The sequence below is a fragment of the Saccopteryx bilineata genome, chromosome 11 (genome assembly GCF_036850765.1).
Source record: "Saccopteryx bilineata isolate mSacBil1 chromosome 11, mSacBil1_pri_phased_curated, whole genome shotgun sequence".
NCBI classification, from domain to species: domain Eukaryota; kingdom Metazoa; phylum Chordata; class Mammalia; order Chiroptera; family Emballonuridae; genus Saccopteryx; species Saccopteryx bilineata.
In genome coordinates, this window is record NC_089500.1 from 76,504,283 (window position 1) to 76,531,934 (window position 27,652).

A 27,652-nucleotide genomic window follows, 5' to 3' on the forward strand; every position below is an offset into this window, starting at 1 on the left:
GGGACACATGGTCTTTTCTGTCCCGTTTGCAGACCACCAGAAGGACAGCACGTTGGGAGCACTGCAGGCGTCCTCCAAACCGGCCGGGGCCCCTCCCGCCGCCTCGGCCTACTTCCCTGGGCAGTGACCAAGCAGTTAGTCCTGGCCGCACCCTGCTCCTCAGTGCGGGCCCGACCTCCAGGCGGTTTAGAGGGGTCAGTGGCCTGCCCAATGGCGGTGGGTCCTGTGGGTCTCTGAGCACGGCCGGCCGGCCCTGACGGTGGACAGACGAGCGGAGCGGATTTGTACCGGGGACCAGAGAGACCGAGTCAGGGACCTTCTTTAGTTTGTGAACATGGTGTTTTACAGAACAGTAGTGAGAATTTTATTAAACTCATCCTTAGAAATGCTTACAAGTTCTAAGGTACGAGTTGATCTTTATAAGGGACTTTCTAATCACGACAACCTGGGGAAATTAACACTTTGCAGACATAATGGGAGACCAAAGAATGCTAATGATTCATTTTACCATTTCCATTGCTAATAAAAGTTTAAATTTGCCACCTAAGAATGATGAGGGAAGGTGATTATCTAAGATGTCTATTCTCGATGGTAATTGGTAATGAAGGGAAAAGTCCTCGGATTGAGTCCTTCAGAGCCAGTATCTTCCGAGGCACCTTTCAGTGAGCTGCCGAGTCGTCTATGAAGTCATTCTGGTAGACTTATTGTAGAAGGGACTGTGTTTCCACGACCAGATTGGGTGTACAGTGCTTGTCACTGGAGCCACAAAGCTTATGGCCCTCATTGCTTCCTGAAAGTCCGTACCCGCCCAGTTTTTCTCTTTCGGTTGGGATTGTATTAGTTTATGCAGTTAAACTTATGTTAGTGGAATTTTGTTTTAAAAATTACTGTACAAAAGAACATCATGAAGACTCATTGTATTTTATAATTTCAGATGGGTTTATTTTAACGTTTGCTTAATAAAGTAGGCAAAATCAGTAACTGCTAGAAGTTAAAACTTTCTTTGTGTAAGTTTCAAGAGTAGGAAGTTTGGAAAAGAGTAGGTGATTTTTAAAAATTCACCCAGAATCACAGGGCCCATTTTTTTGTTGATAACCATCCAATCAAGAGTAGTCTTCTCTTAAGAAATCTCAGTTTTATTTGCAGGTATTGCTAATGTTCATTTAATCTTTTAAGTTATTTTGAAGGACCATATTATACACACGAAGAGACATTTCAAGATAATGACATAGCAACAGTTCTGTGGTGAGACAGAATTTTTGCTAATTTTTTTAATGAGGGCATATTGAGTCTTATTCTGTGACACTGCTGGCAACTGCAAGGCGTCCTAAACTGGGGAGTCTGTCACATTTAGTAACCACTGTTGGCAGTGACTTTTTACATGTGGTTCTGTCCTCGTGTGTATATACTATACTGCTCATAAAAATTAGGAGATATTTCAAAATGAATATGAAGTGATAAAGCATTTGATTTTTCTTATTAAACAAGAACATTAGAAAAGCAAATAACAAATCAGAGAAAGTTGTTCGATTATGCAAGGGATGCAAAACCAACCTTGATTTCATTGGTGGACATGCACCATACAAAAGGCGGAAAGTCCTGGAGGATCTGCCTGTCCCCGACCCCCTAATTTTTGTGAGCGGTGCGTACTGGGAAGAATACTTGGTTACAGCTGCTTGACCACACAAACCGCCTGGAAGCAGCCTCTGATTACAAAGCGTATATGGACAGCTTTGGATGGGATGGTGTACGGGCAGCTTTTGTTTTAAATAGAGCTATTCTTTTCTGTATCAACATGTGGAAAATGACCACTTCTAAGAGGGAGGTTAGAAATCACTTTGTATTAGTTGGACATGTACGGACTTCTGAGTGTGCTAAATCTTTGCTCTACCTCTTCAACATTGAGATTGTTCTGCAGTGTGAAGTGTACATGTGTTAGTAATCAAAACGTTGCATTTCATGTATTTCTTTGAGCTTGGTTAGTAAGTATTAATATTTTGGGAGAACATGTAAACAGTATATAAAAACAAAAAGGACCTACAACATCTCTTCTTAGAAAATTACTTTAACTTGTAGACTAAGTTTTCATTTTTTTTTTGTCTTCCTATAAGTGTATTTTATAGTGAGGGAAAATTAATGGACTCAAAGACAGAAAGTATAAAGCGTTGGTTGGTTTCTGTAATAATGATGGTAGCAAAACCAGAACAAGCCCTATAGGGAGGGAATCACAGATCAAGACTTTCTTTTTTTTAAAAAAATCATTAAAATATTTAATTTTATTAACAGAATATTTACATTTCTCTTAAGACCTTATTTAACCATAAATGAATGTTCCAAGTTTAAAAAGCATTAAGCAATAACCACACACAAGATGAAAACAGTGTAAACTATACAATACTTTATGTACAATTTTTACAAAGTAACACTTTTTTAAATAATATAACTGGACACAAAAATATACACTTTAGAGAAATTCACATCAGTAATTGTATAAAGCTCTCTTCTAGGGTCCTGAAAATTTAGGACAAACATTAGCTCTGTGAATAAAGTGTTACGGTGACAGTCCGGAAGGCCACTATATATATTTATCTACATACAGACATCACATGGGCATTTTCAAGGCTACCAGCTTGACTATCTAGGTTATGTATTCAAGTGTTGAGGTTATGATTATGCAAACGTTAAAAGAATAGTGGTGTGAGGAGCTGGGGGGCAGACCCGAGCCAGGGTTTCGAGTCAGAGGCCCTACACACCCCAACTTAATGGAACCTCACATGGTTGAGATCTGTTTAGAAACCAGTAGTGAAGAATGTTTCATTACTCCAGACCAGCTTGAAACATGATTGAGATTCAGTCCAGTCTAAGGGTTGTTTCAATGCACACGGTTCACTCGCCATTTCTTAAGTGCATCTGCATTAAGGCTTTGAATTCCTGACCAAGACCTGACCACGATGGAGCCTGCCTTGAGGTTTCCCGGGGTTAAAAGCAAAAGGTCCGCACTGTCCTCCCTGCTGTCTGGCTGCGAGTCAGCTTAAGTAGCTCAAGCTCAACACCTGAAGGAAATGGCAGCAGAGACGTTGCTAGTATCTAAGAAGTCACATATATAGTTTTAATTAAAGGATGTGTATAAGAAAACAAACAGCTTAGTGGCAAGAAATTGGTGCTAAAAAACAAGTTTTCTTCTCAAAAGAAAGTGTAACATCTTTGGAAAGCTGTCCGGCTCTTTCCTCAGTTCCCATGAGTCCGTGCAGACACGCTGGCCACCGACAATGCACGGGGTGGAGTGGAATGTGCGTGAGCACTGCAGGGCGGCCGGCCGCGCCTGGTCACACGTTCGTGTCCTGGAGCAAGGGCTCCTTGGCCTCGCCTGGCGCCTGCGCACTGTGCGGGTGGCTGTGGCCGCCGCAGTGCTTTCTCCAGCTGCTGGACCGCAGGCTGAGGTTGGTGTGTTCCGGAATGAACAAGGCCACCAGCAGAGCCAGCAGCACCGAACAGGCTCCAAAGAGAAAAGGGGGCCCGGGGATGATGGAGTTCTGAGGAAGCAAGAGGGACAGTCAGGTTTCTCCCTGCACTCCCTGCTCGGGGTCGGAGGGCGTGCTCGTCTCAGTGCCAGCAGCCGCTCTGAGCAGCCCGTGTGGTGCTCAGTGGGAAAACCAAGCAGCACGTTCACCAAGGCAGCCAGACCAGTGACTATGTTTCGAGGGACACGGGTGGCAAACGAGTGCTGCTGTGATGTGAGAGGCAGCCCAAGCCGTGTCTCAGTTGGAACCCGCTGCCGACTCGGCTCAACGGGGACCAGGGAGTAAGCTATCTGCTGAGGTGACGTCGCCCTTCCTAGGCTGAACTGTCACGAGGGGAGCCTAGCAAACGAGGACAGAGGTGCACAGTGGCCCCTCCAGGCCCGAGTCACACAGAGCCCCTGAGTTACGTGTCACTTTAGAGGGAAGACTGTCCCAGCACAGCCTTCGTCAGCGGAGACCTACCTGTTCCGAGCGGTGCTGCGGACTGGCGTTGGTCCCCAGGTCTGTCCCTATGGGCAGCTCCTTCAGCTCCACGTGGAAGATGTAGAAGATGAAGCCGTAGAGCGCGGGCCCCAGCCCGTTGCACAGCCCCCGAATGCCCGTTATCATGCCCTGAACGACACCTGCGGTGAGGACGGGGGTGCTCAGTCCTCGCGGAGCTGTCCGCCCTGCCAGCACTGCTACCACCAAAAGGCCCTGACAGCACGCAAAGCCTTGTGTTTCCCTGCACGGGGTCCCCACTTGGGACCAGATGTGAGTTCCCGAGAACGACTGACAGTGCGTCCCCAGAGTCCCCAGCCAGACCCAGACCCTTTCTTGAGATCTGTCAAGACGTTCCCAAATTTAAAATGTAGCTTGCTGCTTCCTCATTTATCACCAGGTGGCCACACTGCCACTCTTGTGACACCCCTTTATGACTAGATAGATACCCTTTTCAAAGAACCATTAGCATTTCAAGAATTAGATGTTCCCACCATAGGGCATCAGGCTACAGAAATGTTTGCCATGTGTTAGGTCACGGAACCGTGAGGTTGTCACGGGATACACGTGTCCCCACACGTGTCCAGTGCACCAGAGCAAACACATGTCAGTGGGTGTGTGGTGGCCAGAGTCCGGGCGAGCAGGGCTGGAGCCCTGTGCCGTTATCACGAGTCCCGGCACGCACCTTGCTGGTCGGCGTCGGCAGTCCGTGAGACGAGCGCGCTGACGGCGGGGAAGGTGATGCTGGACATGGCGGCCACGGCGCCCGCAGCCCACATCATCCTGCGGCAGAGGAACATGGCTCAGCCCCAAGGATGGTGCCCGCTGTCAGATGGCACCGCGTGACTGCTGCTGGGACAGTCACAGGTCCTGCGAGGCCCCCCCCCCCCGCCCCTATGGGGACAAGAACGCAGCGTACAAATAGAAGGGACATGAATTGTTCCCAGGCCTGTGAAGCCAGTGACTCCTGCCAGGTCTCCACCAGGTCCCCACCGACTTCTGAATCAGTGTGGACACCACTGATTTGCTCAAAATTCAGATGCTCCTGGTCTTAGAAACATGTCTGTGAGCAACTCCTTGTGGAAGCTAGACTATAAAACAAGCGTCCAGCAGACACCAAGTCCAGGCAAACAGTGTGGACGGCCAGGTGGGACATGAGCAGAGTGGCCGTGCAGGCCAGTGAACAGGACAGGTGGATGCTGGCGACCTCACACCCCATCCCCACCCCTCCCCGGGGGACCAGATGACTGGACTCTGAGACTTTGCTTTGCCATCGAGAATGGTCACTGGTGTTACTCAACCTTTTCTTTTTAACCAGAAAAACAAAGCTAAAGAACACTTTCAGGGCCCAGTTGCCATGGGATTACAGGCTTTTTCATAACGATAAATTAGAAATTAAATGCTCGTTAGCGATTCAAAGGCTCAATAATGTGATTCAGAAACCCAACCTGTGACTGAGCCTTTAAAATGCCAGCTTTCTGTGCTCGGGCCATCGTAGACCCTTGAAATACCCAGGGAGAGGTGTGATTATACAGTTCGCGAGGAAAAATGCACAGTAAGAAATTGAACTCTTAAGACTCAAGAAGCAAATCATTACAGTAACTGCCAATTATACCTCAAAGTGAAAAGCACACACCAACATTTTTAAGAAAATTAAAATAAGTATACGTACCATGGTTCTGAACCGAAGCCATACCACGCCAACTGTAGTATCTGAAATCCCAGACCCAATAAAATGGTGTTCTTATTTCCAATCGATCTCATAAGTAAACTCAAGACTATAGTCTGGAAAAGAGACCAATACGGTTTGTCAGAATACAGTCAGTTTTTACAACTAAAAAGAAAACAATACTTGGTGACTTCTTTCAACCTGTAAACAGAAGGTTATAGGTTGTTACCTTTTCCCACATCTTGGCTTGTCAGCAATAATTGCCCTGAATCTATCAGACCGTCAGTCCCGGCTGGAAGTGGGGATGACAGGCTCCGTGCTGAGAGACAGAGGCAGGGGACCGGGCAATGACACGGGGAAGGTGAGCTTTATCCAGTGCTTTCTCAGAAGGTACGACAGTGGGTCAGAGTGTTCTGACTAATGATTTGGAGGTCCCTATGAAGTAATAACTTTAAGAAGTTATAGGTCCAATCTACTCTGAAATGCTTATTCCCTGGACTGAAGAAAACCTAAATAGTACAGTCATATTTCCTTCATGTAAGTTAATGGACTGGTGACGCCCTGCCGCGTTCCAAACAGTGAGTCAGCTTACCACGTAGGTGCAGAGGGACAGTGTGATGTCCAAGGGCCTGGACCCCGGCTGCACCTGTGGCCCCGGGCGAGTCACTCCCTGACTTGAGCCCTTACGAAGTGGCAGCACCAGCAGCTCCTTCAGAACTGCCACGTTCCCACCAAGGGCTCGCATTTGCCTGGCACAGGGCAGGCACTCAGTAAACACTATTGTGAGCTGCTGGGTTTTCCTACCTTTTGTTCAATGCTAACAAATTCTGCAGTAATTTGGGGACATTGGAAAACATTTTTGCTACTCTAGTGAAGGTATCACATATAGCACACAAGGCAGCTGCCAAGTCCAGCAAAGAAGAAATGAAATTAAGGAAATCATTGTTGAGGACTGTTGACACTAAATGCACAATCACCAAGGTTAAAATTCTTTAAACCAAGATAGTCATTTAAGAAATTAATCATTTAATCATAATAAGCCAGAAAAAAGCAAAGGATTCTTAAAACAATTAGGACTCATAGCTTTTTTCCCAATTTTCCCCTTAAATCATCTGAGCCTAAGACTGAATTCAAGAGGGGTGGGACTTGTTGGGTAGACTCTTCAACCACAACCACAAGGGACCACGCAGAGGAAATGGTCAGCGAGGGGCACCCTCCCGCCAACGCGCACTCCCCCTGGGGACACTGGTTTGTCTCCAAGGACACACCAGGCACGAACTCTCCTAAGTGTTCACAGAAAGCACGTCTGGTTTTGTGTGTCACAGTATTCTCAGTAATAATGAACAAATTACTTAGTATATACTATGTATATAAAACAGAGGGGGAAACTGTAGTGTCCCTTAATTTGGTATAACTAGATTAGATGACTTATGACTTAACCAAGATGACCCAGCTAATTAACAGTTAACGGACATCAGCTTTGGTCAGTCACTCAACAAACACTGCCAAGGTCCTACTATGGCCAACTCTCCTCGGTCCGAGGGCAGTGACCTATGCAGGTCAGCATACTGGTCAGTCGGCAGTCACCTCCCCATGGAGGGAAGATGGACACGAGCACGCTTATTTAAGAAGCGACTTCCAGGCTCTGGTGGCCACGAAGGAAACAGGGCAGTGTCTGGGGGGCAGGGTGCTCTGGGAGGGGGAGACCCCTGGGAGGGGAGGTACTCAGCACAGAGGACGGAGGACAAGGAGACTACGTCAAGTCTAAGATCAGGTCTAGAATTGATTCGTGTTGCAAAGTGGATCTGTTTAGAATTCCACTTTACAAAAACGACTGCTGACTGGTGACGGCGCTGTGGGGAGACGGGTGGAGAGGTGTGGGACAGTGAGGAAGGCCACCATCAGCATGTGCTGGGGTGGAGGAGACGGAGACCCGGTGCTGGGCTGGGGGGTGGGTGTGTGAGGAGGACAGGGACCAAGGGTGACACCGAGTGCTGGCTCAACAAGGCGGGTGATGCGCTGAAGGAGGGAGTGCGGGGGGGAGGGAGGGCGAGGCTGGCGCAGGTCAGTGTCACGTCAGAGGAGCTCGTGCTGGCCATCGGGCTGGACGCTGCAGCAGCCGGTGAGACCACCAGCATGTGGAGCGCCCGCTGAGAGCACCAGCTGCATGTGAGTGTTCAGTTACTGCAAAGGTGAGGGATTCTCGCCTGCTGGGCCCGGAGGGGGTGGGGCCGACCGCAAACGGGAGTGGAGGCCCCATGAGGCTGCCCTGGAAGGTGTGTCTGTCCGGAGTTACCAGAGCCAACGACTGGGGGGGGGGGGGGACACTACACAGCCATATTTTCATGTAAACCCCCCTAATTCTCACATGTTTACTACTGACTTTTCAAGTTTTCAAAACACTGTGGGAAAAAAGTGACCTCGAAGTTAGCCCTGCTGGGTGCTGACATGGTGCAGGTCGGGGACCCGGACAAATGGAGGCAACCCTGACCTCACGGTGCACGGAGACAAAGCCACCGGAAGTACCCAGGTAAGGTCTGCCCAACAGCAGAGCAGCGCCCAAGTCACACGGGACTCAGAAGGGGGCACTGAGGAGGGAGGGAGGGGTGCAGACAGCAGAGGGGCACGTGTGGCAGCGACAAGCAGCTGCTGGGCAGGAGGCTGGAGGACACCAGGGACGGTTGCTCTCAACTGAGGGCTCCAGGTAAACAAGAATCCTCGGGGCTCCCTATTAGTGTCAACACTGCAGTTCATGTCATCACATCAGAAGGCAGTATCGGTGCACGCAGACTATATGCTCCTCCTAGTCATGTTTGTGAACACCTGCTGATTTTCTCTTTAAAAATATAACTTTACACCCCGAACTACGTTTCTAGGCAGGCCCGAGTGAAATGGACACTTGGTACCGTGCCTCTTCCTGGGCTGCAACCCTGAGGGGAACGGCCGCTGCCCAGCCCCCTGCAGTCACAGGACTGCCCTCCGTGCTGAGCGCTTGGGGACCGGCCCTCCTTGTGCCCCCGTCCAGGCGCCACCTGCCAAGCAGGGGCACTTCCTGACATCTCCAGGTTATCACTAGGTTAGTGCCACAGCAGGCACACGGGCAGCTCAGGATGGCGAGGCACTCGTGCCCTTAAGCTGCCAATCACTGTCGTGCACATCCACCTGTTCTCCCACCTGAGACGGAACACTGGCAAGCCCGACCCCAGCACTATCTGAGAGAGACACCACAGCCAGCATGGCCCTGGCCCGGACTGGAGGTCGGCTGCACCGCCCAGCTCGCCCAGACGAGTCCGTCTGTCTCCCCTCGTGTTCTCTCGGTTACAACCAGGCAGCGAGGTCCCCTGGGATGGAAGAGCCCTTTCCGGAAGGCCAGGGAGCCGGGAACAGCACTAAGTGCCGTGTGCATGCGTGGGCGGGGCGCGGAGGAGGCACGGCACAGAACTGAAATGCGAGGGTTATCGCCAAACCCACCCAAAACTCACAGGTGGTAACACCTGTAGGGAGCACCCCACTAAGACACGGAGAACTTTCATGAGTCCAGCTGTTAAAGGGCTCTCCTTTCCCCTTTCTCCCAGCAAGCTGGGGAAGCGTGATTGTCAGCAAGGGCAACAAAGCCAAGCCAATGGGCCGGGAGTGGGGGGGGCCTTCCCCAGACAGACTCGAGTGGGACAAGTTCCCCCAGGGCTGGAATTCTCTGTGGAGCAGACAGCTTGCAGGCCAGGAAACCGCAAAGCCTGGGAAAATGCAAACTCCCCCTCCTCAGACAGACTGCCCTCTCCCAACACCCCCCCCACTTCCTTCCTGTTTCTCCTGCGGGTCAGAGCGGAGCCACCTTGCCAGGCCCAGGACCGGTCCCTCCACCTCTCAGACTTCCTGTCCCCACACTGCCCCCGGGCCCCGCCCTCACGCCGGGCAGTCCCCTGGTGTGACCGGGTCCCTGCTGCAGGGCGCCTGTCCTCCACCCGCCCCTAAGTCCCTGCTGTCTCCCCAGGGTCTGCCTTGTGGTCAAGGGTCCAGATTTGCTGAATGACGGTAAGAACAGAGTATAAAACTTCTTACTGTATACAGGCATACACCCTAGTGTCTGTCAATAAACCATCTGATTGATGCATGTCAGTCCCCAGAATCTGACCAACATTCGCCACCTAACAACTCAGTCTCCGCCCCTCCAGCCCACAGACCCCATGCTGGGGAGCGACTCCACCGGGCTGCCAGCTGGGCCCACGGCTGCTCTGGACGCGAACGACACTCACCTGTGCAATAATGGACAGAATGCCCAGGACTGCTATAAACGCTGCAACACTCTCGGGTGAAAACTTCATTATCTAGGAGGTGTCCAGAGAAAGTGACATTAATCAATTTTAAAAAGCACAGCAAATACCACACTAACACAGCGACTTGTACACGAACATTAACTGGGCCAGGAAAAAACCAAAATACTCATTTACAACCAAAGAACTCATCAGAGAAAGAATCTGGCTTTCACTAAGCCCAAAGTGGCAAGTGTTAACATGGAAAACGGATACCCCAGTTAATTTAGGTTAAATAGGGCTAAATGCCTTCATTTATACTAAACTGGAGACAGCTACCCAGCACCCAGCGTCCATTTTACCAGTAAGTATCTGTGCTCTGCCCAGGAGCCCCGAGCCTGCCCTGCGAAGGCTGGAGTCACCAGGACACTGACTGGGGGAAGCACCGTCACCTGGCAGACTCTTCTCCCTGCAGGGGAGCAGGAGCCCAGCGCACGGGGAGATGGATGGTGCCGGGAGCCGCTGAGCAGACTGCGCACCCCCAGAGGCCTGTGCGGTCCTAGCCGCAGCCACGCTCAGCGCTGCGCCCTCCAGTGCTGATGGGGACGGGACAGGGACAGGGCCATGCGGCAGCTCACCTGCCGGAGGTACAGGAAGAAGCTGGAGTACTGGCCGGCCTCCGGGAGGTAGGACAGGAATACCGTGATGCAGATGAGCAGCACGATGGAGTCCTGGCCCACCTTCTTCAGGGACTGCAGCGAGAGCGATGCTGTGAGTGTCGCACACTCTGGACCCCGCACGCGCGCACACACACACACACACACACACACACACACACTCCTACGTGTCCTTAGTTTACGTCACCCTCCCCATACTGTGCTCAGAAGTATTTCAAAATGTTTTAAAAACCATTGAAATATTTTCCCCAAAGAACCACGCCAGCAAAACCTTCCTGCGCGAGTCCCCGCTCGTGCATTCCCGCCCAAAGGGGAGGCCGGACTTGCCGCGAAGGGGTCGGCCTGTTCCCAGGAGATGGGTGCGCCCCAGGACGCCGGCCGCATTTTCTCCGGCAGCGACTCCGGCACGGCCACCAGGATGAAGCAGATGTCCAGCAGCGCGATCGCTGTGGCCAGGACCACCACCAGGCTGTCCCCGTACACCCGTCCCAGGTAGGCGCCGATGGCAGGGCTGATCACCAAGCTCGCAGCAAATGTTGCTGAAACCTGGAACACGCCGCAGGCGACTGTGAGGAGCCGGGAGGCTGGACGTCCCTCTGCCCTCCGCAGACCGCGGTGGGGACGGCTGCTCCGCAGCTCCCTCCGCAGCTCCCTCCGCCTTCCCGCCGCCCCATGGCCTCCCTCCTCCTCCTCCTCCTCCCCGCTGCTCCTCCAGGACTCCCTGCTCTGCCTCCCCAGCCCTCTCCCTCAGGAAGAACCATCACCTGAACCGGAATCTAAGGAACAGCCTCCAAGAGGCGCTTGTTCAAATAAATTCTACCGACCAACGCATGGGCAAAATGGATTAAAACCTAAACAGAAGGCTGGTGGAGCAGCGCACAGGCCGGGCGGGCGCTGTCCCTAGGACCCCCCACGGCCCCCCAGGGCTCTGTAAACACGTGCTTGGGGAAGTCCAAGGTCCTGGGGGCTTAAAGCTAAGTGAATGTTTCCTCTGACACATATTTAAGGCCGGCTGCAACAGAGCGCAGACCTGAGGTTTACCTCAGCGGCCAGCGGCCAGCCCCTGCACGTGGCCATCCTGCTGGTGCCAGGGCCGGGGAGTGACAGGTGCCAGGCCCTCTATCCACGTCTCTACAATGCTGGGGACGTCCTTTCCTCAAGACAGGGACAGCCACAGGTCAGAGTGGAGAGGACACGAGAAAACAGCCCCAGGCACTATGGCCTGCAACCAGCAGCTGTGACTGCCGGACTGGAGCCCACGGCCTGCAGCCGTCGCAGAGAGGGCTGCTGGTGAGCGGGAGCCTGCGTGGTTGTCCCTGCCCCATCTGTCCCTGCACCCCTGACTGTGGAGGGGTAGTGACAGGACACAGCAGAGCTCATTTCTAGCTGTTCATGAGTAACTGCTCAAGACAAGCAATTCTGTTTCCAAAGGTCAGTTATCTGCCAAGTACACACGACTGCAGTAACTGTAAACATCCAGCTGTCAGCCACTCAGCCCTCCGGTGAGGAGGCAGTGTATCCCATGCAGAGAAACAACATGGCAACAGACACGGACGAGCCTCCCAAGACTGTGCTAAGTACAAGAAGCCAGACACGAAGGGCCCCCTCCTGCGTTACTTCGTTGCTATGAAGAGCAGACTGCTGGGTGCCTGAGGTCGGGGTGAAGCGGGGCTGGTGACACTGGCCTCAGGGAACTTTCCGGGCTGATGAAAATGTGCCACAGCCAGACTGTGGTGCGCTATGTTCTGACAGCCCAGCAAATTCAGTACAGTGAGCTGCCGTCTCGGGGACGCCTGGGTGGGGAGGGGCGCAGGGACCGGAGGGCCAGTAGTGAGCAGCGGCCCCATCAAGGGCAGGGCAGGGCGTGTGGGGTCCCAGGGACGCGAGGGCCGGTGCTCCGGGCCATGTCCCTCCTCCAAGGGCAGGGCAGGGAGTGTGGGGTCCCAGGGACGCGAGGGCCGGTGCTCCGGGCCATGTCCCTCCTCCAAGGGCAGGGCAGGGAGTGTGGGGTCCCAGGAACGCAAGGGCCGGTGCTCCGGGCCATGTCCCTCCTCCAAGGGCAGGGCAGGGAGTGTGGGGTCCCAGGGACGCAAGGGCCGGTGCTCCGGGCCATGTCCCTCCTCCACGGCGCTCCCAGGCAGCAGGGAAGTCTTTCTGGTCAGAGTGACAAGGACCACACAGATCACTGCTCCCCACCACCTGCACCCCATTATCTGTAGAAGATTTAAATTGATTTGGTAACAGATGCCTTTAATACATAAAAGCTTCCAGGTTTAAAATGACTAGTTCCGAAGACCTGGCTTTGACAAATTACTTCAGCAAAAACAAAGTTTGGATTTTGTTTTTGGATCGTGGTCATGACTGCAGAACTATATAAATTTATTCAACTTCACTGAACTAGACACATAAAGGATGAATTTCATGGCATGTAAATTATATATCAATAAAGCTGTGAAAAACTCCTGGCTGCCATCAATTTCCTATTGTTCACTGTTTCCAGGAGAACCTGAGACTGTGCTCCAGCATGTCAGCAGTCTGTCTCAAACTCTAAAAAATGTTCTAAATCTACAACTGCAATCATTAGTTCTTTTTCTAAGGCTCCCACGTTGGGTATTTCCTGCCTTCCCCAAACCTCGCACTCCCATGGTCCTTTGCTGCCGTGTCCTTCGCATCAACGAGTGTCTCTCAGAAAACGAAGATGCGGCCTCACACACTCACTCGGTCGTTTACCACAAGATGCTTGTCCCGTGTTTGCTGAGGCTCATCGCTGTTCTACCGGCTGTCTGTGTGTCCCTGTGCAGATTTAATTACTTAGTCCTAACAGACCGAACTGCAGTCAACTATTCAGTTTACCCAACAGCACCTGCGGCCTCAGCCAGCTGAAGGGGCTCTTGCACTTTAAGGGGTGTAAACCCACACAAGAGGCAAAACCAGAAGAGGAGAGAGGACGCGGGGCCCACAACGGCACAGAGAGACCTGCTGACCTCTGAGCGAGACGCCAGCCTACTGGTTTTAGATTAGCCCTTAAATATTAGTAATTTTTAACTCATGACATATTAAATAACTCCCTAGTTTTAGTATTCTCTTCAGAAGAACTTTAATATTATAAAAACACTACTGTAACTTCAAACCTGATGTGTGTGACTAACAAATGCTTACTGAATAGAAGTATCAGTATGTATACAGCTCTGTTCAAAACATGCTCAGTGCAGTCTGACGGGATGATTTCACTATGAAATGGGTTTTATGTGAAAAAGAAACCTTTGTCATGCAAAGACTTGCGCTCCTGTGTGCGATAATTAAACATGGCGCTTCTCAGCAGAGACAAAGGCACTGAGCCGACACGTACCTGCCCGTAGGCCATGCTTCTTTCGTGCTCCTGGGTTATATCTGCCACATACGCAAACACCACGGAGAACGTCACCGCGAAAACCCCAGACACAGAAATGACAGCGAAGTACCACCTAGGATGGAAGGAGAGCCGACAGGAAACGGTGAGAACAGGTGTTACCTTAGCCCCCCGCCCCCGGGAAGGGATTAGAGCACCATGGCCCCTCCACCAACAAGGCCCAGGCCATTAGGAAGCACAGGGCAGGGGGGGCCCTCGACTACCACCTTGGCTCCATGCAGGAACACCAAGTGTCACATAATGGATTCTGGTTAGTCTTTACCAAACTGTTGAATTTTTAAGTGGCTTTGTTGTGTCTACTTAAAACAGCAACAAAGTCTATTTTAAATCAACCATACTACCTCCTAGCAGCACTAGCACAAAAACAAAATTCAGTAAATAAAACTGAGGAATGCCTTACTCTATATTTACTTTCAGCCTATAGATAGAACTAGATGTCTTTCTGTAAATTAGCTTTTTAAATTTTGGCAAAACAAGTAACTCAGTCTTCACGTAGAACACCTACGTGTTATAAACACTTGTACGGCATTGTTTATAGGTAAGATTGACAATAGTTCCTGTAGAAAGTGAACAAAAGATATTCTAAAAAGCTATCTGATTCCAAAACACATGCTGGGAATACAAAGTTTCTAGAGCCAACTTTGATGGTTGGCTTTTAAAATCACATGTGATCATTTGAACTTTCAAAACATCACTCCACCAGGACTTTGTTCTCACTGTTACTGGCACACTGCTTTCCACAGCAAGTGCTTTGTTTGTTCCCGAGATCTGGGCGATCATTTCTCTGTGTCACAAGCACAGAGGGTTTGGTCTTCTGGGCTGAGGGAGGCCTTATCCCGCGTATGCGTGTGGCTTTTCTAGACACGCCACGGAAGCAGCCCCTCTACGAGGAACTGACCCACGTAAAACTCAGTGGAACAGAATGTGAGTCCGAGGGTGAACAAAGCCACCCTGAAGCTGGGCTCTCCCACCTGGGAACCCTTCTCTCTGTGAGCTGTCCCTCCGTTCCGCCCCGTCCTCAGTGAGGAGCCCTGCTGTCACCCAGCGGCAGGGAGCCCGCAGCATGTGGCTGCCGTCAGGGCCCAGCAGCGGGTGGGCAGAAGCCCTGCTGTCCCCCGAGAGGAAGGTGGAGCACCGCCCTCCGCGGGTCCTTCTGTCATGCCTCCTGGACAGCGAGGGGACAGCAGTGACAGCCGAGCAGAGAGAAGTCCAGGCCTCTCTCACCAGGAGACAGAACTCGGTTTCCTTGACCATAAGCAACTATTACTTGGGCTTTACTGATACATCGCAAAATCTATTCCTAAGTCACACAGGTGATGATGATAGACTGTGTGTTTTTAACATTCTGCACAACAAAACAGAGGTGGCAACCGATCCAGTCCCTCAAATGCCGGTGACACTCGAGCTCTGAGGGCCTCGGGCAGGCCGGCCGGCATCCACGCTCCCTGCAGAGTCTAGTCTGAACCCTGCCTACCACGCGGCACCAGGACTGGTGGGGGCCCTTGTGGCTGTGCCAGAGAACTAAGAATAAAACCAAAAACCACAGACAGGCCAGCCGGAAAGGGAAACACAGGAGAGAAAGTGTGGACCCCGGCTGCCGCGGCTGCGTACCAGGGGCTGATCTTCATCAGCGGGATCGGCGCGCACGTGAAGAACACGGTGAGCAGCAGGAAGGACTTCCGGCCCCAGACGTCGGAGAGCGCGCCGATCAGCGGGGCGCTCAGGAAGGACAGCAGGCCCTAGACGGGGCGGAGACAGCGGGCGGGCAGAGCGGTGAGCCAAACGGAGTCCTCTTACGGTGCAGAGGCATTCCAAACAAGTTTGCTTCTAAAATAAGTGCATCACCAAACTTTACGTCCAGAACTGACTGCCTGTCTGTAATGTTTAATTTCCAGGACCGCCCAGGATTAACCTGCAGGGACTGGCTGTGTATTAAATAGGAAACGTCCCAAAGGCTTCTCAACCCCCGTGACTCCCCATTAGCGATTCCGGAAAGGACAGAATGTTAATGATCTGTTTTCATATCCATCGCTATTTATTGGTTTATAAAATTTGTTGGTCAAATGAAATCAAGAGGAAAGAACATACAGACTAATCCAGACTTTGCCCTTCTGATACAGTTGCTATTTCTGCGTTGCTGACACAGTTCTCTCTCCCTAATTTCTACTCGTGCTGGCATTGCAAGCTTTCCGATCCTGGAATAAACATGCCAGCACACGCAACACGGGACGGTCTGCCGTGACATGTCATCATCACACAGCTGGTGATATCCGAGTCAAGTTATATTTAAAATTCAGTCAGTTTAGAAACTTAATTCCCCCAGATATGCTCTAACTATAAAAATTAACACAGGGGATTAGTCCACTAGCTAACCCGACCGGTAGAACTGCACGGGGTGCCAGTATGTTAAGTGTATGGGTGCGCGCACACGTGTGCACGTACGTGTGTACAGGACTGAGCCTACCTTCACTCCTTGAATTAGGCCATTCATCAGAAAGGTATGTTTAGGGAAGGTTTCATGTAATACCTAAAGAATAAAAACAGAATAAAAATCACATGCTGCATTTTAGTTTCAGTAAAACTTCTATATTACATTTTAAAACGTCCCTGTCATATAAATTGTCAGCCTTGTATGACCCTAAACATGTCAGTAAATAAATACTAAAACTACCAAACACCCATAGGGCATTTCCTCTGTCCCAAGGCACCGATCTGGGCACTTTGCACACGTTTTCTCTTTTAATTCCTCACGATGACCCTGTTAGAAATTGATATATACACAATCTGATGTCTTGTCCATGGTCACACAGTGTCAGAACTGAGAGTGACCGCCTGACCAGGCAGTGGCGCAGTGGATAGAGCGTCGGACTGGGATGCGGAAGTACCCAGGTTCGAGACCCCAGAGGTCGCGCGCGGGCTCATCTGGCTTGAGCAAAGAGCTCACCAGCTTGGACCCAAGGTCGCTGGCTCCAGCAGGGGGTTACTCGGTCTGCTGAAGGCCCGCGGTCAAGGCACATGTGAGAAAGCAATCAATGAACAACTAAGAAGTCGCAACGCCCAACGAGAAACTGATGATTGATGCTTCTCATCTCTCTCTGTTCCTGTCTGTCTGTCCCTGTCTATCTCTGCCTCTGTAAAAAAAAAAAAAAAAAAAAAAAAAAGAACTGAGAGTGACCACCAGAAGCCAGGTCTGAAGGCCGTGTGCTCTAACCACGGGGCGTCCCACGTGTAACTCACCGACATGCAGCTACTAAGGTCATAAAGTAAGGAAACAAGTCCCAGCCTATGAAAACGTCTCACAAGTCATCCTGCCCTTTCCAAGGCCTGGTGTCAAAGCAGGTGGCATCACGTGCTCACCAGGTAGCAGGTGAACCACGTGTGCCCGCTGGTTTAGAGAGCAGCTGGAGGAAGGGTCACAATAAACGAGTGGCAGCTACAACTGTCGAGCCTGCACGCAGGGGCTGTGCAGCCACACACTCCGAGGGCGGTAACGTCCCCACGGCAGAGGCGGCCACGGCCCTGCCTGCCTGGGGCGTCCCTCCCTGCTGTGCCACCCATCCCTCCACAGGACAGCAGAGACCGGCAACGTGGGGACGGGAAAGGTGCGGACTCCCCTTGTTCCCAATGTACCTCCTCACACCTTGAAGGGAAAGACCTTCAGAAGGGTTAGAACACCCCCCTTTCCAGTGACTCTACTTCTGCCATGAACTAGAACTTTCTCAACAATGAACTCAGACGTAAACATTCAGAAAATCAGAAATGAAGTGTTTCAAGAACAGCCTGACCTGTGGTGGCGCAGTGGATAAAGTGTCAACCTGGAATGCTGAGGTCGCCGGTTCAAAACCCTGCACTTGCCCGGTCAAGGCACATATGAGAGTTGATGCTTTCTGCTCCTCCCCCTTCTCTCTCTCCCCCCTCTCCTCCCAACATGAATAAATAAAATCTTTAAAAAAAACCCTTAAACAATTCTGAGGGTAAAGTGTCCTTAAACTACCAAGTACCTCAGGACCATCTCTGCAGCAAAGGACGGGAGCCACTCACACAGAGGCGGCAGGAGGCCGAGGGCAGCTCCTGGCTCCACGAGGGACTACACTTAGCGGCCTGGCCCATCGGACAGTGGGCTAGTGTTTCTGGAACCACAGGTTGGTCAAGAAAGTGAAGTCACTTCTTAGCATGACAGACAGATCCTTAGACCTACTGTCATTAACTCTCTTTATCTAATATGTTATTTAAGCAAATCAGTGATCGCTGACCGAACACTCATACAGTCCTAACCTCCCCAAGTGCCAGACTTAGTTCTTCAAAGTGTTTTTCGGTGTAAAATTCTTCTCTGTCGTTAACTTAAATCCCCTTGCTGGTGGCGACTCCCCTGTCCTCCCTGGCTCCCCCCTTAGATCTCAGCCTCTGTTCTTTGTATTCTGTGAGAGTGCAGCGCTCTCTGAGCTCTTCGGCTTTAATCAAAGATAACTGCAACCACACGAAGTAAAAAATAAAAGTTATTAGTTTTCCATTTATTTTACATACTAAAAGCTATCCTAAATCCAAAACCAAACATTTATAATTAATATGTCCTTTAAAAAAATTTTTATTTATTGATTTTTACAGGGGGGGGTGGTGAAACAAGTAGTATCAACTCATAGCTGCTTCACTTTAGCTGTTCATTGACTGCTTCTCATATGTGCCTTGACCAGGCAAGCCCAGGGTTTTGAACCGGCGACCTCAGCGTTTCAGGTTGACGCTTTATCCACTGCGCCACCACAGGTAGGCTAATGTCTTAAGACTGGTCTGGTTATCTGTTAAATGAATTAACTCAAAAAAAAAAATCTTTGCAATTTAAAATGCTGACACTTAAACTATACATTTTGATAGTTACGAAAGAGGTAGTTAACACACACACACACACACACACACACACAGTGAATTATACCCTCGCCCTCCTTTCCCCTTTAAATGACCGTTATGCTCTGCCTCTGGGGCAGGCACCATTCATAATCAGTTTCAAAACACATAAGACAAAAATAGAATGTTTAAAGGTTAACAGACTTAAACCAGATCAAAGTGCTCTGCCTGGTGCCTTCTACCCTGAAGTCGGCCTTTGCTCGCAGCCCAGCGCGCGGGCTGAAAACCAGGCTGCCAGCAAGGTCAACAACAACTCAAACCGGCAAGCAAAGAGCTCAAAACTCAGTCCTTAACTAGCGATATATACCAGGGACCAAAACACCACTTCTGAAAACTACACAGCCTGAGCCTGCCCCTGGGCACTGATCCCCACAGGACAGGCTGCGGCGAGGTCTGTGGAAACTACCGTGCAGGGGTCCCGGGCACTGGCCTCCACAGCCGGTTGTCCTGCTGGGGCAGGGCCAGCCTGCCCCTGGGCACTGATCCCCACAGGACAGGCTACAGGGAGGTCTGTGGAAACCACCATGCAGGGGTCACGGGCACTGGCCTCCACAGCCGGTCGTCCTGCTGGGGCAGGGCCAGCCTGCCCTGAGGCCAGCTCCGTCACCTCACGCTGTTCCCAGCAGCCTGGGGGGTGGGAAGTCTGTCCTTACACACTGCCTGTCGCTGAGGTTCACCGCACGCATTCCTCCTGCCTCTCTAACTATAGAGAAAGCATTATGTATTTTATAGAGAGAGGAACACAGACACACAGACTGATACCTGTGTTCCCTTGCACAACCGTGCTGCTCCAGTGCCCAGGGGCCCCCGAGTCCAAGTGCCCAGGGCCCAAGCCCCCAGCATGTAGCCCACCGAGGCTCCGCCTGGGCCCTGCCCACCCGGGCTTTCCCCACCACACACGAGGAAATGGGGGCAGAAACAGCAATCACTTAAAAATGTGTAACAGCTAGGAAAATAGAACTGTGTGCTTACTATTCACTAGTATTTCACTTTTCAGAGAGGATGTTTGAATTTAAAAATACAATCAAGTAAAAATGAAAAAAGATAGAGTCAGGCTGAGGTACCAAGGACAGCTCTCCCTGGTAACTGTAACTCCCCACTGTGCCATTTTAAATTCAAGAATAAGGAACCAATGGGGCCTGGCTGGTGGCACAGTGGATAGGGCACTGTTCCAGAGTGCCAAGGTCACCAGCTCAACCCCAGGGTCACCAACTGGATCCGAGGGTGCTGGCTCGACCCCGAGGTCGCCCTCGAGCCCGGCCCAGGCATTATAAGATGCAATGAACAGCACACCTAGGTGGAACAAGTTGATGCCTCTCTCTCTCTCTCTCCCCCCCCCCTTCACCCTTGCTTCCTCTCTCTCAAAAACAAACAAAACACAAAAAATTAAAAGAACAAAGAGGAATTAAGAGTAACACAACCACCATGGGGGGAGTCTTGCTATAAATCAAATAATTGGCAATAATGTTACAGCAATTATTCAAAAAAATGCAGTCATACCGGCCAAAAAAGGAAACATTAAGTCCCTTTCATTTTCCTGACCAGAATTGAATTCGGTATTTTAAAAAGTAAAAAAGAGAGAAAAATCAAAGGTAGGTACTATCCATTTTTTAATTGACAGAAATAAGAACATACTAAGCACAAAGTTAGTTTTCCCATGTTTACAAAAGCTGAACTAATAAATAGGTCTTTATGTTTAAGAACTGAATTCCTTCCTTGTTCTTAAAAAGAACAGTTTCCCTTTGTCCAGGTAAGAATAAAAATATTAAAGTTAGACAAAAATTTGACTGATGTATCTAAAAAATAGAAGCTAGAAGCAAACTTTAAAAATGGCTATACACACTTCAGACCTCGATGACAGAATGTGGCACACAGGAGCTTTTCTGACGGCTTGCTAACAATTTACCCAACATTTTTATCTCTCTCCTAAGGCTAGTGTTGGGCTGCCCATGCCCCCAGCTCCCTGGACACGGTGCCACTCCCAATCGCCTTCCTTGAGTTCGGGCGCTGGGCCAGGGCGGGCCTGGGCTCAAACGCCAGCACTGCGGGTCACCATCAAAGTAGCAGGCAAGTGGTTATCTCTTCCAAACCGTAGTTTTCTCATCGGTACTGTGTCTACTACCCCACCACTCAAAGGCGGTTCTGAGGATGAAAGGAATAATGCATTCCAGTGCTCAGGGCTGTGCCAGGACCCATGCGACCCACGATGATGTGAACACACACAGACTGTTTACTGTTACGAAGCTCAGAACTTCAAACCACAGGACCGTGAGCTGCTGGACAGATTTACACGCTGCACTGGCAGGTTATAGACACGCGGACTGCAACACCAAGTAAGCTTGCATAGAAGTGTGCGACCAGGCACCCAGGCAGCCTGACACTGGGTTGTTACAATATAATGAAGTTGCAAATGTCATAATGAACTTGCATCATTTGAAGAAGTTCCACATCAGTGTACCTGGGACTGTGAAAGCAGGAAATGTGTCAATTCACGTTTAAAAAATCCCGATCAGAAATTATTAAACTAAAACAAGATCAATTTTAAAAGCATGCTTTTATTTACTTTGAAAATCCTTTTTTGTAAAGCTGGTGACCCACTGCAGGTAAATGAGCTGCTGACAGCCCCTACCCAATATACACCCTCACCAGCCTTCCCACAGATGCCCCAGAGACCTGGCACTGCCCGGGGACCTCGCCCAGCCCAGTGTGGGGTTAGTGCAGAAGGAACGGCATGTCTGAGGCTGTCTTTTCTCCTCAGCCTTGTTCTGGCAGCACCCTGCATGTGCCCTGTTTATTCAAAGTCCCTGTCAAGGGGCACTGTATATAGACACGGTAATGATTATATGGTCATATAATAATATGCCGAGAAATAGGGAACATGATTTTTTTTACAGAGAGAGAGGGGGACAGATAGGGACAGACGTGAGAAGCATCAATTCTTTGTGTGCCACTTAGTTGTTCCATTGATTGCGTTCTCATATGTGCCTTGACGGAAGGGGGGGGAGGTACAGCAGAGTGAGTGACCCCTTGCTCAAGCTAGTGACCTTGGGCTCAAGCTAGCGACCATGAGGTCATGTCTAGGATCCCACGCTCAAGCTGGTGACACTGCGCTCAAGCCAGCAATCTCAGGGTTTTGAACCTGGATCCTCTGTGTCCCAGTCCAATGCTCTATCCACTGCGCCACCGCCTGGTCAGGCAGGGAACGTGATTTTCTTAGAATACTTCAATCTACTTAATATGATCATTCAATTTATTTATAAGCCTTTCTGAAAGCCTTTTATGTGTAACAACGAACAAACTCATGAAAACATAGGGAGTATATTTCCTTAACATTCTGGTTTTTTTGGGATCTGGTAAGCTGCACATTTACCCCAATCATACCTTTTAAGAGAAAGACTTCCCCTTCCTTCTAGCTCCATGGAGGGTGAGCTGCTGCTTGACCACGTCCACCTGCCCACACCCTCCCAACCAGTGTGGGGGACAGAGGCTAGATGGACGATGCAAGCAGTACAGTACAGGACGGAGGGGCTGACTCTATTAGTGGGAGAATTAGCCCCACATGGAAATGAAAAAGGCCTGTTTTCCCCCCACCCTGACACTGTGGAAAAGAGACTTTGAATAAGTTAAACAGATTACTTACCACCAAAGTGGGTGCTGTCAATAATCCCCAAGCAAAAAATTCCAGAAAGATGACGATTACCGCGTGATAGACACTAGGAGAACCTATTCCTTGAGGCTAAAAAAAAAAAAAAAAAATACAGATTTTTAAAAAGTTAACAGTGCACAAAATCAGAGATATCAGGACTAAAAATCTGCTTCTCTAGGCCTATTTCATTTTCCTCAATTTTAGTTTTTTCAGGTGGTACTTCCAACAAAGTAACTCATGACTTGCTCTCTATCTAGTTTTAAAGTCATTTTACCAAATCACATGTGAAATGCTGTATGCTGTTCAATCCATCAGAGGTGCAGTCCCAAACTGTATTCACAAAACAAAGATCATATTAAAAAAACAGACTTTAAAAAACCCATAAGGAAAATTCTATTTTTGATAATACAAATATAACCCTTTGGCTCAGCCTCTAACAGGAATGCTTATGAACGATCTGTTAATATGTGATAATCTAACAAGAGACTGGAGACTTCATCAAACGAAAAAGTTTTTGCACAACAAAGAAACCATTAACAAAATGCAAAGACTGCCTGTTGAATGGAAGATGTTCACTAACGATATATCCGACGAGGAGTTACTATCCAAATACGTAGGAGACTAATGCAACTCCACACCAAAAAAACAGTCGATTAAAAACTGGGCTAAGGCCTGACCTGTGGTGGCGCAGTGGATAAAGCATCGACCTGGAAATGCTGAGGTCGCTGGTACGAAACCCTGGGCTTACCTGGTCAAGGCACATATGGGAGTTGATGCTTCCAGCTCCTCCCCCCTGTCTCTCTCTCCTCTCTCTCTCTCTGACTCTCTCTCTCTCCTCTCTAAAATGAATAAATAATAAAAAAATAAAAATAAAATTAAATTAAAAAACTGGGCTAAGGCCCTGAACAGACATTTCTCTGAAGAGGACACACGAAGGCCAGCAGACATACGAAAAGATCTGAGGGTGCAGAGTAAAACCACAATGAAATATCACGTCACACCTGTTAGAAAAACCATCAAAGACACATCAACAAACAAGAGCTGGCAAGGATGTGGAAAAAGGGAACCCTCATGCTGTTGGTGGGAATGCACCACGGAAAATGAAACTGAGGGTCTTCAAAAAATTAAAAATAAGAACTACCATATGACCCAACAATTCCACTTCTGGGTGTCTATCCAAAGAAATCCAAAACATTAATTCAAAAAGATATATGCACCCCGATGTTCACTGTAGCACTATTTACAATAGCCAAGATCTGAAGCAACCTGTGTCCATCAACAGACAAATTGATAAGGAAGATGCATGTGTACACACACACACACACACACACAATATTACACAGCCATAAAACAGAATGAAACCTTACCATTTGTGACAATATAAATGGACCTAGAGGGGATTACACTTAGTGAAATAAATCAGACAGAGAAAGACAAATACCATATGATTTTGCTTATTTTAGAATCTAAAACACTAAATAAACACACAAAACAAATAAATGCACTACACAGAGAACTGATGGGAGCGGGGCTAGGGGACTGGGAAAAAAAAAGACTAGAGGGATAAAGAAATACAAACTGCCAGTTACAAAGACTGGCGGGGATGTGAGTACAGCAGAGGGAATACAGTCAATAATATTGTTAACACCTATGTAAGGTGGCAGATGAGGACTAATTACTCATTGTGGTGAGCATTTCGCAAGGCATATGAATGTCCAATCCCCACCTTGGTCACCTGAAACTAAACCCCCCCCCCCACACACACACACAAAAAACAAAGTATTCATTTGTCCTAAATGATCCACACTAAGTAACAGATATGTCAAAATGTTACATCCATTAAGATGAACTAAAAGCTGTTATTTCTAGATATGGGTACTTCAAAAAGCAAATTCATGATAATGTTAATGTCATAGTATTTCATCAGTGAAATGGTATAGAACAGATTAAATAAATAGTTACTGATCTTAACCTGTGGAATTATTCCCTAGTGAATTATGTTGTTTTCGAAGTTAACAACCATTCTTAAACTTTTGAGAAGTATGGACCACTTTGGAAGTCTCCCTAGAAAAATGTCAAAGAAAACTATGCAAACAACCTCAGGGTGAACAGGCCCAAGAAAAGAGCTCCTGACACACAGGGTGGGCGAAGGCAGGTTTACAGCTGCGAGTATGCACAATAGTTCATTCTTGTAGTTATTCTTGTGTTATTTTCCATATGAACAACTGTAAAACTACTTTTGCCCTGCTCTGCAGAATCACACAAGTTCACGTCATTTACCTTAACCGTGTACTACTCAAAGACAACCCACAGGCTTGCTTACCCTGGCTCCAGAGCCAGCTGAAACAGAATTTCGAGAAAAGAAAAACATTTAGCAACTTATGATGGCCTGGTTCATTTGGAAGTGTTCCCTTCTTTCAACTGTTAAAAACTATAATAAATCTGTCCTAACTTTTAGACAAACCATTAACAACTCTTTTATCATGTTGATAAATGTTAAAATGAGCTGATCAGGCTTACAAAGATGTCATTAGCAGAAGAATAAAGCCAAACCATTTTATTAACATTGTTGAACACTAACAAAAAAGACTGGAGGGGTCAGCTCAGCACCACTGGGCAGGAATGTGAGCCACTGTCCAGAGCCTGACCTATGCGACCCTACAGCCTCAGACCCTGGACTCTGAATGAATCCACCTGCTGGTGAAACACACACACACACACACACACACAGGAAGAACTAAGCAACATCAAATGGCAATTTTACTCTGTTTCTTGAAAATGTTCATATTGGTGGTAGTCTGACCAATTATAAGTAGAGAGGCCAAAAGGCAAAACGTCATTTTAAGATCATGTGTGTGTGACTTCATAAAAGTTTTAGAGTTTCTTTTTCACTTACGGCTGGAGTGGATTAAAATACAAACCCTGCAAAGATTTACCCTGACGTAGAAATATAAACATCCCAGTTATATACAGGAACAAATAAAATTACAACAAAAACCATCTAGGAATATGTTAGCACACACATTTTTAAATGTGTCTTTTACCACTTTAAATTCACATATCCAAGCACTACACAGGGTTCCAAGCATAAATAAAGCCTCTATTCTAAAGAGGTGTCCAGAGCTCTTAGAGTACAGATTGCAACCTAAGATGGTAAAGGAGAACATCCCCCACTCACAGCCCTCCAGAAAGTTTTCATTTCTTCTCTGTGCCTGTTTAAAAACATTGCTGGTGTAAAAATGGTATTGTGTCCAAAAGCAAGCTATGAATTCACAATTTTGATAAACAACAAGATAAAAAATAATCTCATAGGGTTTGCGATGAAAGCATCTGTTAAGTGAATCAAACCCCCAAAGAGGAAACAAAACTGAAATGGACAAGAAAAAGGAAGGTGTTGCTTAATCACAGCTTCATTCTTAACTTCTACAAATACTGATCTTACATATTACTTGCTTTATAAAAGTCAGGCCTGTGCTGCTTGCATATGTAGATTTTACTAAGTCCCTGTGGTTGACAAGTCAGCCAGTACACTTTTAAAGCTATTTCTTTCTACATGGGGTGTGTTTTGTTTTGTTTTTTACCACATTGGTCAGAAGAGCCAGGCCTACCTACCCACACCTGATTTAATCAAAGTCATGCTTTAATTAACCAAGCACAACAAAAAAGATCTTATGACTTGAATTACAGTTTCCTCTATCACCAAATGTCAACTCTATGACATCTAAGAAATCTGACAGTTAACCAAAAGCACATACTGAAATTGTTACACGTTTCCCAAGCTATCTAAATTTTAGCATATAGACTGAACCGTGTTCTGAAATGTCAAAAAAAAAAAAGTTATTTCAAACGAATTCAGCAAATCTGCCGTGGTGGCTTACTCAACTGATAGAGGCTGCCACAAAATGTTACCAAAGATGGGGTAAAAGGAGCATTTCTGCACACTTCCCGGCAAACTGAAACACGAATTTCCCCCTTCTCGTTCTGCTTCGGAACGGAGTTATCAAAGAGGGCGAGCAAGACCGGAAAGCGTAGCAAACGGAGAAATGACAGCCTCCAAGCGTCTGGGCGAGTGGTTCTCAATTAAAAACCCTACGTCCCCTGCTGGTTAACTACAGCGCGCTGCGTAAAGTTTACTGTGATGACAAAACTGTTTCTAAAAAGCAAAACTTTCTCGCCCTCGATCTGTCTTCCTTTCCAGGTGTCCCCCTCCGGTCCTCGGGCCGTGGTCAGTCCTAGAGCTTTTTACACGGAGACACACAAGGTGCTCTGAGAACAGCAGGGGCTGCTGTGCCAGCCTAGGCCTGGGGTCCGCGCCGCGGTGCGCGGGGACGCAGGGGTGCGGGGACGCGGGGGGCGCGGGGAGCGGTCCGGCCCGCCGGCGAGGGCGGACCCCAGCCCCGGGGACGAGCGGGCGCACGGGCCCCGCGCGGGGCCGCGCCAGGTGCCGCGGAGGAGCAGCATATGGAGAGCGGCGGCGCTGTCCCGGGCGCGCGGGCCCGGGTCCCCTGCACCCGCGGGGGCGCACGTGCGCCAGGCCCGGCCCCCCGGTCCCGGGGCCGCGGTCAGCAGGTGCGGCGAGGCCGGCGGCTCCTCCCCGAGCGAGCGCGGGCCCCGGAGGCCGCAGGCCGGGCAGGGTAGGGAAGCCCACGGAGCCGGGACCGGGAGCGAGACGGCGGCCCCGCGGCGGGCGGGCGGACCGGCGGCCACTCCAGGCGGCGGCGCGGGGCTGGAGGGGCGGCTGGGCCCCGGGGGGCGCCCGGCGGGCACCACGCTCACCGTGCCTCCGTCCTTAATGATGATCTTCTTGGCCAGCATGATACTGCGGTTCGCGGCCCGTTTCTTTTTCTTCCCCTGGGTCATTTTACCATCGTCGAGTCCTGGCGCCGCTGCAGCCACTCCGGGGCGGCCGGCCCCCGCGGCGAGTGCCGTCCCGCCACTACTGCCGGGCCGAGCCGCTCGGGATGCCTGCCGCCATCTTCAGGGCCCGGCCTGCCTCGGGCGGCGCGTCACATCGTGCGATCGGCGACGAGCCGCCCGGCCCCGCCCCGTGACGCCGGCCGCCCCGCTTCCGTGACGCCGGCCAGCCCCGCCCCCGCGGCGT

At 49.5% G+C, this 27,652-nt stretch overlaps 2 protein-coding genes across 2 annotated transcripts in view; one reads left to right on the forward strand and one right to left on the reverse strand.

Annotated features, from left to right (window-relative positions):
* SASS6 (SAS-6 centriolar assembly protein) overlaps positions 1-3,157 on the forward strand; it is a 29,000-nt gene extending 25,843 nt beyond the window's left edge. The window contains exon 17 of the mRNA XM_066247607.1: positions 33-3,157. Coding sequence (XP_066103704.1) covers positions 33-127 — 95 coding nt within the window. The 3' untranslated portion in view covers positions 128-3,157. The remainder of the gene's footprint in view (positions 1-32) is intronic.
* On the reverse strand, positions 2,384-27,569 carry MFSD14A (major facilitator superfamily domain containing 14A). The gene is made up of 12 exons (XM_066247608.1): positions 27,328-27,569; positions 22,546-22,641; positions 16,471-16,533; positions 15,618-15,745; positions 13,947-14,061; positions 10,925-11,143; positions 10,559-10,672; positions 9,924-9,995; positions 5,674-5,786; positions 4,687-4,784; positions 3,984-4,144; positions 2,384-3,533 (listed from the first exon to the last, which is right to left on the reverse strand). The coding sequence occupies exons 1-12, from the start codon at positions 27,409-27,411 to the stop codon at positions 3,327-3,329; spliced, it is 1,470 nt and encodes a 489-aa protein (XP_066103705.1). The 5' UTR covers positions 27,412-27,569; the 3' UTR covers positions 2,384-3,326.
* Between the last annotated feature and the right edge of the window lie 83 nt (positions 27,570-27,652).

Excerpts from the sequence above, each read along its gene's own strand:
- MFSD14A (XM_066247608.1), bottom strand. The coding sequence starts at position 27,411 with ATGACCCAGGGGAAGAAAAAGAAACGGGCCGCGAACCGCAGTATCATG. Across the intron at positions 16,534-22,545 it reads TGACAGCACCCACTTTGGTG|GTATTACATGAAACCTTCCC; the intron begins GTAAGTAATCTG and ends TTTATTCTTTAG. Across the intron at positions 4,145-4,686 it reads TGCCGACGCCGACCAGCAAG|GTGTCGTTCAGGGCATGATA; the intron begins GTGCGTGCCGGG and ends TCCTCACCGCAG.